The 12,624-nt window shown below is 43.4% G+C and overlaps 1 protein-coding gene and 2 non-coding genes across 3 annotated transcripts; all 3 read right to left on the bottom strand.

Annotated features, from left to right (window-relative positions):
- Positions 1-30: 30 nt before the first annotated feature.
- On the bottom strand, positions 31-5,917 carry RPS3 (ribosomal protein S3). Its single transcript, XM_036426232.2, has 7 exons — positions 5,789-5,917; positions 4,401-4,531; positions 4,047-4,140; positions 3,535-3,629; positions 1,197-1,384; positions 561-757; positions 31-102 (listed from the first exon to the last, which is right to left on the bottom strand). Exons 1-6 carry the CDS (start codon positions 5,816-5,818, stop codon positions 564-566), a joined length of 732 nt encoding a protein of 243 aa, XP_036282125.1. The 5' UTR covers positions 5,819-5,917; the 3' UTR covers positions 31-102; positions 561-563.
- LOC118713824 lies at positions 875-1,017 on the bottom strand. Its single transcript, XR_004986387.1, has one exon. It is a non-coding gene; the product is annotated as a small nucleolar RNA SNORD15 (small nucleolar RNA).
- On the bottom strand, positions 4,680-4,825 carry LOC118713825. Its single transcript, XR_004986388.1, has one exon. It is a non-coding gene; the product is annotated as a small nucleolar RNA SNORD15 (small nucleolar RNA).
- Positions 5,918-12,624: the final 6,707 nt, after the last annotated feature.

Below are 12,624 nucleotides of genomic sequence, written 5' to 3'. Positions count from 1 at the left end.
AATACTGGATGTACAGTCTGTCAGGCCATGCATCTTTTAAAAAGATTTTATTAAAGATCTTTATAGAACATCCAGACTCCAGATCCAGCTGCCAAGGAGACCCTAAAACCAAATAAAGCACAACAGTAAGAACAGAAATTTCAGCTGAGTATCGGGTTCTTTCATTTACCAATGGGTATACACTCCCACTTAGGGTTTGCATGAAGACTAATAAACACACAGAACTTTTAGGGGAAAAAAACACCAGGGGTTCTTTTTAAGGGGATTGCTGAAGGATAATAGCTAATGACTAGCAAGAGTGCCTTGAAATTTTTGAGTAAATAAGGGCATTAGAGGGAAATTCCTGTAGTAATCAGGAATTTAAGAGACCAACTTCAAACCCTCCCAAAAGAATCCTGGGTTAAAATTAAAAGGCCTCTGGATTTAACCAGCATTCTTCCATGTAAATTAAGTGCACTCCAATTATTATTCACCAAATGCTTACCACAGGGTGCAAAACAAGGAGAAGGGAGACAGAGGAACAGGGTCCTATTCCGCCCAAGAGGCTGCTAGAGACATACCTGTTATGCTGTGGGTACTGGCTGGGGCATGGCGGGCGGCTCTGGCTTCCCACCCTTCTGTTCCGAGATGGGGGTGGTGGGCAGTATCTCATCTTTGGGTTCCACAATGCTCACATGGTCAGGCAGGGGCTTCTTAGGACCTATCTTACCACTTGGGTCCCAAGGAAGCATGATCTTCACTTTGATGCCCAGCACACCTGAAGGATAGTTAGGACCACGGTTAGGACCTGCCTGTGGTATTACCGTCCCCCACACACAACAGGACAGGGCAGAGGCAGAGAACAGTAAGTTACTCAGCATCCCCGGTCCTGGTCCCTTCTCAGACAAATGCCTCTAATCAACCAATGAATAGGACACGTTTGCAAAAGGAACCCATGCAGTGCCACAGAACATGGCACCGACAAGGACCAAGAGCAGGATGTGACCTTTCTGACTCGTCATCGTGTCATCACTGAAGGGTACACAGGTGGCTGACACAAGGACAAACCAACTCTTGGATCTGATATCAACACTTCACTTCTTCCAATTCAGTGCAGCTAATCAATAAGCCCAAGGAGTACTAACACGCTGAGGTGTGCGTGGAAAACCACACCTATCCACTAAGACCCTTTGTCCTAAGAGGTACCAACGGCTCACCTTGCCTGAGCAGCACATGGCGCACCGCAGTGTCAACATAGTAGTTAACAGGGTCCCCACTGTGGATCATCAGACCATCAACAAACTTCATGGATTTAGCCCTCTGTCCTCGGAGTTTCCCAGACACCACAACCTCACAGCCTTTGGCGCCACTCTCCATGATGAACCGAAGCACACCATAGCAGGCCCTATGGGGAAACGAGAGACAGATATTCATTTGTGTTATCACCCAAGACAGAATCACTCAATCCCAACCCATGTTTAAAAAACATGTAGGACTTACTAGTCTTCCCCATTGTCAATATCCCTTTAAAGGAACACCCCTCCACCCCCGCCCCACACCCCACCCTGCACCTAGGCCCTATACCAGGTTAATTAAGCTGGCAATCTGGGGGAGCTGGGAGTGGTAAAGTTCAGTAACAAGTATCTATGTATATAAAAGGCTAATATGCAAAGTGTCCCCTTGGGAGTTCTACCACCCCTATGATGATGTGTGCTGACCACCAGGGGGCAGCATGGAACATGGCCGGGTGCTGAGGAAGCGAGGGAAGGAGGCGGTGGGGAACCTGATTGGCCCTGATCGTGAGCCAAACCTAGGGACACTGCCCATGCACAAATTTCGTGCACCAGGCCTCTACTTTAAAAATAAATAAAAGAAACCCCAGGTGATCCTATGTACACAACCAAAGTTGAGACCCACAAGATTAAAAAAATAAATAAAAAATTGAGGCCCACACTCAATATCATGATTATCAAGTTGACACCCACCACCTCCATCATTCTGAAGCAAACCTTTCCAGTCCAGTCCATCTCTGCCAACTAAGGCAAGCAATCAGTAAGAAACCAGAAGTACCCAATCACTAAGTGACCCCCCAATGGTTTACTGAAACATTCCTCAACCTCCAGAATTCAGAACTGATAGGATGCTAAACCCTATCAGTTTAGCATCCTAGCTGCCTTGACTATCAGCACACTGGAAAAGCATATGTAAGTCTATATAATTGACAGCGAATGGTATTAAAAAAATACCATGCAGGCCCCCCTCCCACCACCTTATTAGTTTACATCCGGGAAGATAATAATTGGAGGTAGTAAAGAGCAAGACCAACCACCATGGCCCAGACCCTTTCATATGATCTTATTTAATCTTCACAAAAAAAGTGGTGGTACAATGATACCCATTTAGACAGAAGACCCAAGGGTCTGAGAAGTTCAATAAGTTGCTCTGGTCTCAGCACTTCCCAGTCAAACTTCAATGCATGCAAAAGTCACCTGGAAGGCTTGTTAAGACAGCATAGCTGGGCTACACTCCCACTTCCCAAGTCAGTGGGTCTAGGTGGAGACAGAACTCTTTCAAACGAGTACTCAGATGATGACCCAGGGACCAACTTTTGAGAATCCCTTTTTAAGTGGTAGATCTGGCATTCAAACCAGGTGGGAGGTCTTCTACATGTCCTTGCCTATAGCCTTTCCTACCCATCCCAACATCAACCTGCAGGCAGCGTAGACCCTGTGTCCTTCCTCTGCTGGAAAACTTCCTGGGGCTCGGCTGCAGGGCCAGCCCAATCACCTCATGCCCTTTACAGTCCATCACAGTACTATCCATGTACAGCTCACAAAGACAAATGACTAGGTTGTAAGCTCTCCTCCATCTGCAGTCTTATCTCCTGGACCCCAGAAGAATTAACTCATGCTGGAACTGAATGACTTCAACAGGAAGCCTAACCTTCCCTCCAAGTTCTATTTTTGTTTTACTCTCCAGGCATTCAGAACAGTTCTCCGTATCACTCATCACTCCTTTAAAAATCTACTTATTGCCCAGCCAGCATGGCTCAGTGGTTGAACATCAACCCATGAACCAGAGGTCACGATTCAATTCCTGGTCATGGCATATTGCCTAGATTTTGGACTGATGCCTAGTGGGTGGTGTGCATGGCAATCAATTATTCTCTCTCGTCATTGATGTTTCTATCTCCCTCTCCCCCTCTCTAAAATCAATTTAAAAATATATTTAAAAAACAAACAAAAAGACTTGCTTCTTTATTAGTCTTTCCTGCCATACTGCCAGTTCAACAAGGACATTGGGCCCTAGATGGTTTGGCTCAGACAGCCTTCGGACTCCAAGTTATTCTGGTCAAGGGCCCATGTCTGGGTTTCAGGCTTGATCCCCAGCAGGAGGCATGCAGGAGGCAGCAGATCAATAAAAAATATATATAAAAAACAAAAAACACAAAACAAGGACATGGATTAGAAATATCCTGCCATGAGAGAATTCATTTGCTGAATTAACAAAATGGCAAACAAACCATATTCTGATCCATAAAAGGGGGAAACTCACCTCCGCACAGCAAGGCCCCCCAGGAGTTTGTAACGCAGAGACTCCGCTTGGGCAATGGCACACAGACCTCTTGTGGCCACCTTTTCAGCATAAAGCTTTAAGAAAGAAACAAACAATATATATCACTACAGCATCCCTTAGTACCAAAGTACTTCCACTCCCCACACCTAGCACACGCTCAGTGACAGGAACTAAACCATTCCTCATTGTCCTCTCATCCCTAGCTCTTCCTACAGCCATACCAAGGAGACAGATGGGGCACCCAACCCATCATATGCATCATTACCAATCAAGGTGGATGTAAATTCCTTAACCACCAGAATTGAGCAGAACAGGCCTACAAAATTAAGCTTACTACTTATTATGAGAACTTCAACAAAATACCAACCCATCTGTAATATTCAGTGATCATGAATAAACCAAGTCTTCAGTGAGATAAGGGTTTTTAGAAGTACCACCCTAAGAGCCATTTCCAGAGCCACAGTAACCACGGAATAAGCCAGATCACTCACCTCTACACTGCCCTCAGGGAAGCCGAACCTCTTCTGAACCACAGCAGTCAATTCCCGGATGCGCCGGCCCTTCTCACCAAGAACATTCTGTGTCCTGGGGAAACGCAAAAAGCGACAATTCATGGCTCATAAAATTCCACATGCAACCTCAAATCTTGCAATCTACTGTAGTAGTAAAACCTCATTCATCAGACATAAGCAAGTATAAAGTGTGGGTGACAGGAACTAGTTAGATTTAAAATCGCAGTTCACAAAAACCAATGATTGCATTCCCTAAGGCCAAACTTACTGGTTATCCCCTTAAGCTTCCAGACCAAACCATCTTAATCTATGCAACATAAATGAGTTTTTTACCTGGTGGCCAGAATAATAATTTCTGTCCTGTTTGGTGTAACTCGGACCTCAACCCCGGAGTAGCCATCTTCAGCCAGCTCCCGGGTCAGAAACTCGTTTAGTTCGGCTTTGAAGATGCCATCAGCAACAAACTAAAATTCAAAAGTAAAATTCAAAGTTAGGACATGGGCACAGGTTCACTTTCCCCGCCTGGTCTTTCAGCCCATGCAACCCTCGCCCAAACTCAACCCGTCCAACCAATGGCCCCCTCATCAATCGTATGAGCCTTGTCCCAACAACCCTTCTCAGACAAATGCCTCTTGGTCATCTCCCGGTGGTGCCTTTGACCCCAGGCCCTTAACACTGCGCCGCAGAACGCGGCATGGAGTAGGGGCCCCTGGACAACAACACCTCCAGTCAGACTCGTCATCGTCTCTTCATAGAAGGGTTTTCAAGACCGTCCTTTACACGGACATAAGCCCAACAAAAAACTGCTCTAAATGGCACGTTTACAACTCATTCATTCAGCACACCTGGGACCCCACGCAAGTGAGGGATTGAGCGCCCAGGGCACTGCAGGGACAGCTTGTACCGTCAGAGGCAACCCAGCCACGTTTGCAATTCAAAATAGCGTGTGGATTTCGTTTTAACGTGGAGATATATGTATATACACATACATACAAACATACATATATAGTTCCTCCGAGGTTCCCTCCCTCCCTTAGCCCACTGCTTTTACTTGCAGTTTCCCAAACTTTTGACATAAGTGTACCCCTTCTATAATTTTCGTAACGCTGAGTACCCCTCGTACTCATGAGAACGTAGAATTAGGCGCAGCTAAGCACGGTGCAGTGCATATCCCCACCAAACTCCGGTGCAACGCGTACCCCCACCAAACTCTTCCCGTACCCCCGGGGGTACGCGTACCACACTTTGGGAAACACTGCAAACTGCCAGCAGCCTGTCCAGCTGAAGTTTTTAGGGTCAGAAGGCTGCACCCAGACACGACTAGTAAGAAGGCAAGACACCCCTTCCCAAAGCCACGGTGTGAAGATCTGAAGCGACTGGCTCGGCTCCCACTCTCACAAAATTCCACACGTTCGCTAAGTTTCATTTGTGGACCAAGAAAGGCTCACAAGCGCCTTTCCCGGGAGAGGAGAGCAGCCCAGTGCTCATCTCTCCTCTCCGCCCGGAACCGGCAGAAATCGTCCCCCTTTCCCCGCCACACTGCGCTCGCCTGGCTCGGGCCCCGCACTCAATCCACCGCCATCCGCGGCCCGCGGGGATGTCTCGCGGCCCAAGCCGCTTCCCGGGGCAAGGCACGAGCTGCGGGTCCCACCACGGCACCTCGAAAAGACCCTGACCCCCACGACGCTGCAATCCCCAGGGCCCAAAGCCCAGAATCTCACCTTCCTCTTCTTGGAAATTTGCACCGCCATCTTGCCGCCGTGCGTTGCCGCAGAGAAAGGAAGTAGCTCACCGGCGGAAGTGGGTATAAAGAGCGCGGAACTACGACGAAGTGCTGCGCGACGTTGACGCCCGTGGGCGCTCCTGGGAAATGTAGTTTTTATGTTAAGGAAGGCGTCCAGAAGAATGGTGACAGCTACAGGAGGAAACAGGAAAGAGCGCAGATGAATCAGAACTTGGGAATTGCAGGGGAGCTTATTGTAATTTAAAAATAAACAACATGAGGCTCAGAGATGAAAATTACAATTATAACTCAAAGCAACAGAGTTCATTGCAACACTTAAGTAATTCATATGTGATTGTGCACTGCAAAATTCTTTCAACTTTTAAAATTTTGTTCTACAACTAAGGGCAGCGAGGAGAGTCACAACCCTGCCCATATTTAACATTAGGGATGGGGAAGGAAAGGGCCAAGAAAGGAGGGTGTCACCTGAAAGGGAGAGCTTGATTGCTAAAACAAGGTCTTAAGGAACAGAACTAAACTTGAACTAAAACACACAGGGGAGGCCTACCTTGGGGAAAAAGAGGGTCTCTTTCTTGAGCAGGGAGGGGAAAAGAGGAGGCTGGCCAAGGAAACAGACAGCTACAGGATAGGTGAGAGGTAGTTCTTAACTGTACAATCTATTTTGGGGGCAATAAGTTAGGAGGGAGGTTGGCTGCCGAGGATGAGGAGGAGGTTCTGATTCGACAAAGATTATAGTAAGCACTGTGGGAAGACAAGGGGCATATCTGAATGAGGAAGTACTCTGACTACAGGATTCTCTCCCACATCCCAAGTGAGGGCATAGCAAAGTCAGGTCGTCAGAGTCATCAAGGTTGAGATGTTAGCAGCCTGGTACCAGTGAATTAACAGACCACAGCACTTGAAGAAGAAAGTAAAGAGCAGAGGAAGATGACAGGTGAAGAAAAAAACCTGTCTCTGGATTCCTCATCTCAGTGAGGAGTCACCAAGCATCCACCACTGGAGTCAGAAACCTGGGCATCAATTTTGATATAGCAAAAATTTTGATATAGCAAAAATGTTCATTGCAACACTTAAGCAATTCATATATGATTTCAAAGAGTAACCGAAAATAGTTTAGAATCTCCTGATTTTAAATTCAGGCCCTTTTCTTCCCCATCCCTAATGTTAACTATGGGCAGGGTTGTGAGTCTCCTCGTCGCCCTTAGTTGTAGAACAAAATTTTAAAAATTTCTTTCTACTGCTTTTGTATTAATGTTTTAGGACTCATACTTCAAATATCCCTACTTACAATAAAAATAAGACCTAGGGGCTGAGTAAACAAGCATCCTCACACTGTAGGTGAATGCGAACTGGGATTTTTTTTTTTTTTTTTTGAGGGCAGCTTGATGGTAACCATAACTTAAGATATATCGTGTTTCCCAGAAAATAAGACATCCTCCGAAAATAAGACCTACTTACAGGTTTCCTTCTGAGTGAAATATAAGGCATCCCCCGAAAATAAGGCCCCCCCTAGGCTAAACATGAGAGATTTGGTCCACTGATTCTGAAAGAAATGGAGTCACAAGAAATTCACAAGGAAATTCAGGAATTGGATTGTTATGATGATGTTCCAGAAGATGATGACATGATTGTCATTGAATAAATGAGTAAATTCTTGATACTGTAGGATTCACAGTTTGTCTGGTTTGTGTTGACAACTACCATACTACCGTACCGTATACAGGTAATACATTTCCTTTATTTTCATGTAACAATAAATGTGTACCGTATTCTTCTTCATGGAAAAATAAGACATCCCCTGAAAATAAGACCTAGCGCATCTTTGGGAGCAAAAATTAATATAAGACACTGTCTTATTTTCAGAGAAACAGGATAGATTCCCTTTGGCCCAGCAAATGCATTCGTTTTTATCTACTCCAGAAAAACACCTGCACAAATACATGTAGAGTTGAATGCAAGAATGCGTGTTATAGCACTGTTAGGAATAGTGAAAAAATAAGTGAAGAACAGCTCCACAGTCCCTCAGCAGAGAAGTGGTTATGGAATATTGTGTAGTGATTAAAAAAGAATGATGTGACTGTATGTACACACATGAAAAGAGCATCAAGAAATATCACGATGGCCCTAGCTGGCTTGGCTCAGTGGGTAGAGCATCGGCTTGTGGACTGAAGGGTCCTGGGTTTGATTCCAGTCAAAGGCACATGCCTGGGTTGCAGGCTCCATCCCCAGTAGGGGGCATGCAGGAGGCAGCCAATCAATGATTCTCTCTCATCATTGATGTTTCTGTCTCCCTCTCCCTTCTTCTTTGAAATCAATAATATATATATATTGAAATCAATAATATATATATATATATATACTTTTAAAAAAGACTTTCAAGCTTTTGTCTCAATTATTTTTTAAAAGAAAAGAGAGAAAGAAAGAAAGAAAGAAAGAAAGAAAGAAAGAAAGAAAGAAAGAAAAATATCATTATGGCCTGACCAGCGTGGCTCAGTGGTTGACCATCAACCTATGAACGAGGAGGTCACGGTTTAATTCACGGTTAGGGTACATGCTTGAGTTGCAGGCTTGATTCCCCAGTGTGTGTGTGTGCGGGGGGGGGGGGGGGGGGGGGGGGGGGGGCCTCCGCGGGGGCATGCAAGAGGCAGCCAATCAATGATTCTCTCTGATCACTGATGTTTCTGTCTCTCTCTCCTTCACCCTTTCTCTCTGAAATCAATAAAAAATATATATTTTTTTAAAAAATAAAGAAATATTACTATGTGACAAAACCTCGTTTCAGAACAATATAAACTGTATAATATTGATGTACAAGAAAATAAAGAAAATAAAACATATCCGTATAAATGCATATAAGGATAAATAGCCAACTGAGAGCTAACCAAACTTACTTCTGGGAGTGGAGTAGTTTGGAGGAAGATTCAGGGGTAATCTGTTTTATTGCTCAACTTAAAAGAAAAATACATTTTTATTGATTTTTATCAGAGAGGAAGGGAAAGGGATAGAGTTAGAAACTCCCATGAGGGAGAAACACCAATCAGCTGCCTCCTGCACGCCCCCTACTGGGGATCAGCCTGCAACTAAGATACTTGCCCTTGACTGAAGTGAACCTGGGACCCTCAGTCCATGGGTCTATCCACTGAGCTAAACTCGTCAGGGCTCAACATTTTTTTTTTATAATAAAAAAAATTCATACATTCTTTGTAAAACTGAAAATTAGTTAAAAAAAAAAAAAAAGCAAGGACCTCATTTCTGATCATGTGACCACTTGTGAAACAATGTGAATTGGCTCAACCTCTAACACCAAATCCCTTAATCCTTTCTTTTGAAAGCTCAGGATAAAGAAAAGTTATTTTCTTAACCAGACTATAAATCTCCATCTGATAAGGAAGCCACTGGTTTCACAGGGCTACTGAATACCTGAAAGGTGGCTAGTCTAAGGGGGGAATTGTTCTATGTGTAAACAAACCAGATTTCAAAGTGAAAAAAAGGAATATCTCAATAATTTTTGTATTGATTACATGTTAAAACAATAGCATTTTAGATATAAAATGAGTTAAATAAAATATAGTATTATATTATGTTCACCTAATTCTTTTTCTTTGAAATTTTTTTCCTTTTCTTAATCCTCACCCAAGGATATTTTCCCGTTGATTTTTATGGAAAGTGGAAGAGAGAGGGAAAGACAGAGAAACATCAATGTGAGATTGGTTGCCTGCTGCATGAGCCCAGACTAAGGCTAGGGAGGAGCCTGCAACCACGGTAGATGCCCTTGACCAGAATTGAACCCGGGACCCTTCAGTCTACAGGCTAATGTTCTATTCACTGAGCAAAAATGGCTAGGGATATATATATATATATATATATATATATATATATATATATATATATATATATTTTTTTTTTTTTTTTCCCCATGTGGCAACCGGAAAATTGAGAATTTCATATGTAGCTTATCTTTCTGTTGGGCAGTGCTACTGTCATTTCCCACCCAGAAGTCAAAGGTGCTTTACCTCTCTTTGTTTCCATGAGATTTGGCAGACAGAGGGCACTGAGTTACTGTTTAAAGGCATATTATTGAACAAAAGAAAGTTTAAGAGGAGTGGGACCAGTCTTGTTCCCTGTCTGCCTGGAACCCTGGAAATTGCAAAACTGAGTTCCTGAGTCAGCTCCTAGTCCTGGGTGAAGGAAAACTAGTGTGCGGACTCAGAATTCTTTCTGGAGCCCTGGAGCCAGGCCAGTGAGACCGCCACAGCCTCCTCTTCCACATACACAGGCCCTTCCTTCTTTGTAAACTGAGGCCCATGTGGTCCAGCGGCGAGTAGAGGTGAACTCGGTGAGAGCAACCATTTAACCTTGTTTGGGTTTTTCTGAACAAACAGCCTGGGTGGCAACACAATGGACTGATGTATGGACTTAAAACCTGGCCTTTGGGGCCAGTCAAAGGTGCTTTCAAGCCCTAACTGGTTTGGCTCAGTGGCTAGAGTGTCGGCCGGCGGACTCAAGGGTTCCAGGTTTGATTCCGGTCAAGGGCTTGCCTGTGGGGAGTGTGCAGGAGGCAGTTGATCAATGTGTCTCTCTCATTGATGTTTCTGGCTCTCTATCCCTCTCCCTTCCTCTCTGTAAAAAAAAAAAAAAAAAAAAAAAAAAAAAAAAAATCTATAAAAAATCAATAAAATATATTTTTAAAAAGAAAGGTGATTTTAAGAAACTCCAGGTTTTTTCATTCAGCAAAACTTTCCTACACTGAACAATGGTTGGGAAAGTTTTGCTGAATGAAAAAAGGTCGCAGACTTGAGCCAGACAGCCTGGTCGGGTTGTCTACTGGCCATGTGACCTTTTTGGGTTATTGCTGCAAGAATTTTCTAATTTGTACAATGGGATGTCAATATGAATCAACCCACCCCATGGGATGGCTGTGAGATTGAAACAGGTGGAATAAAATGTTCCCCAAAATTGATCCATTGAGTCAAGCCCTGCCAGAACTGGGCAGTTATCAGCAGGTAGCTATAAAACAATGGTCCAGGTTTGTGCCCCAAAATTCATATACCCTAAGCATTGTATATATTTTTACATTCTGAGCATATAGCACAACACGTATTAAGCAGACTATACTCAGTAAACAGGTACATCAATGTAAGTGGATGAGATTTAAGATGAATCAAATTTATAAAAAAAATGATTGCTGTATAGTACATAATAATAGAAATATTTGTGTGCGTTTTTACTGCAAAAATCTGATTTCTCTGTTTTGAAAATAAAATTACCACACTGCATATAAAAAAAAATTCTATTTGCTCATCCGAACAACAAAAACAACAACAACCAAAAAAAAAATAAAATAAATAAACACAAAAACAATGGTCCAGGAACTAACCTGACAAGTTTGTTTTCCAGATCTAAAGCCACAAACCATAGAGACAAACTTAATACCTGGGAAAGTCCCTTCCTGTATCCCATAATAAGTGCTGCACAATCCCAGAAAGCTTCACTTCACTGATGTACACCTAGACATCAGTGTTCCAAAAAAGCAAAGAGCCTGTTAACCTACACCCTGATTGGTTAACCGCAGCAACCTGTGTTCCCAAGCAATAAAACACCTAAGACCCACGTCTGGCATGCAGAACCTGGGACTTATCTCAGTGTTCTTTTTAATATTTATTTATTTATTTATTTATTTATTTATTTATTTATTTTACAGAGAGGAAGAGAGAGTGATAGAGTTAGAAACATTGATGAGAGAGAATCATCGATTAGCTGCCTCTTGCGCACTCCTTACTGGGGATGTGCCCGCAACCAAGGTACATGCCCTTGACCAGAATCGAACCTGGGACCTTTCAGTCCGAACGCTGATGCTCTATCTACTGAGCCAAACCGGTTTTGGCTATCTTGGTGTTCTTGCCCTCTGCGGAGCCTCAACAAATCTGTCTTTGCTTTTGCCAGTGTCCCTGGTTTAAATTCTTTTATATCAGGAGACAAGAATAAAAACTCACCAGTAACAAGATTACTAGTAAATGAATTAATGCAGGCAGAGTGCTTAGCACATAGTAAAGCATCTGGAACATAGCAAATGTTCAATTAGCATTCAAGATTTTATATATATATATCATCCTCACCCAAGGATATGTTTTATTGATTTTAAAGAGAGAAAGAAACAACAATCAACTGCCATGTTTTTTATAATTGATATTTAGAGAAAAATAGGAAGGGGGGAGGGGGAGAGAGAGAGACATTGATTTGTTGTTTCACTCATTTATGCATTCATTGGTTCCTTGTATATGCCCTGATCAGGGATCCAACCTGCCACTTTGGTGTAGCAGCACCACACCCTAACCAATTGAGCTTCCTGTTACCTGGCCAGGGCAGCATTCACTGTATTGCTTGGGCCCACTGGCTATGCCAGGCCCTGGGTACACAGATTAATCTGATTCAGCTCCTGACCTCAGATCTGATCTGATCAGATCAGCTCAGATCTGAGGGCGAGGATCGGGAATACAGATAAGTGAATAAGTGTGGTAAGGGTCATGTTGTGATAGGGAAAAGAGAGCCTGGGGAGGGCAGGGTTTTGGAAAAGGTGTCACAGAGCTCCGGTCCTTGAGTTGGGCCTCAGAAGAGATTTAAGTGTTTGCCAGACCAACGGACTCATCAGGCAGAATGAATGGGCTGAACACTTTAGGAAGAAGCCCACTCTCCATAATCTAAAAATAAGATTAAAAATTAAAAATATAAAATATATTAAAAAATAAAGTACATTAATAAGAAATATTGAAAAGGACAAATAAGCAAGTAGATATATTGGGCCACATGTTTCCA

The sequence above is a fragment of the Pipistrellus kuhlii genome, unplaced genomic scaffold, assembly GCF_014108245.1.
Source record: "Pipistrellus kuhlii isolate mPipKuh1 unplaced genomic scaffold, mPipKuh1.p scaffold_m20_p_9, whole genome shotgun sequence".
Lineage (NCBI taxonomy): Eukaryota > Metazoa > Chordata > Mammalia > Chiroptera > Vespertilionidae > Pipistrellus > Pipistrellus kuhlii.
The sequence above is the reverse complement of the archived record's forward strand: the minus strand, read 5'-3'. Positions and strand labels throughout refer to the sequence as shown.

What these genes read in the sequence shown, in the direction of transcription:
- RPS3 (XM_036426232.2), bottom strand. Translation starts at nt 5,818, where the DNA reads ATGGCGGTGCAAATTTCCAAGAAGAGGAAG. An exon ending in AAATTTCCAAGAAGAGGAAG is followed by an intron (nt 4,532 to 5,788) that starts GTGAGATTCTGG and finishes TTTGAATTTTAG; the next exon opens with TTTGTTGCTGATGGCATCTT. An exon ending in ATTATTATTCTGGCCACCAG is followed by an intron (nt 4,141 to 4,400) that starts GTAAAAAACTCA and finishes GCGTTTCCCCAG; the next exon opens with GACACAGAATGTTCTTGGTG.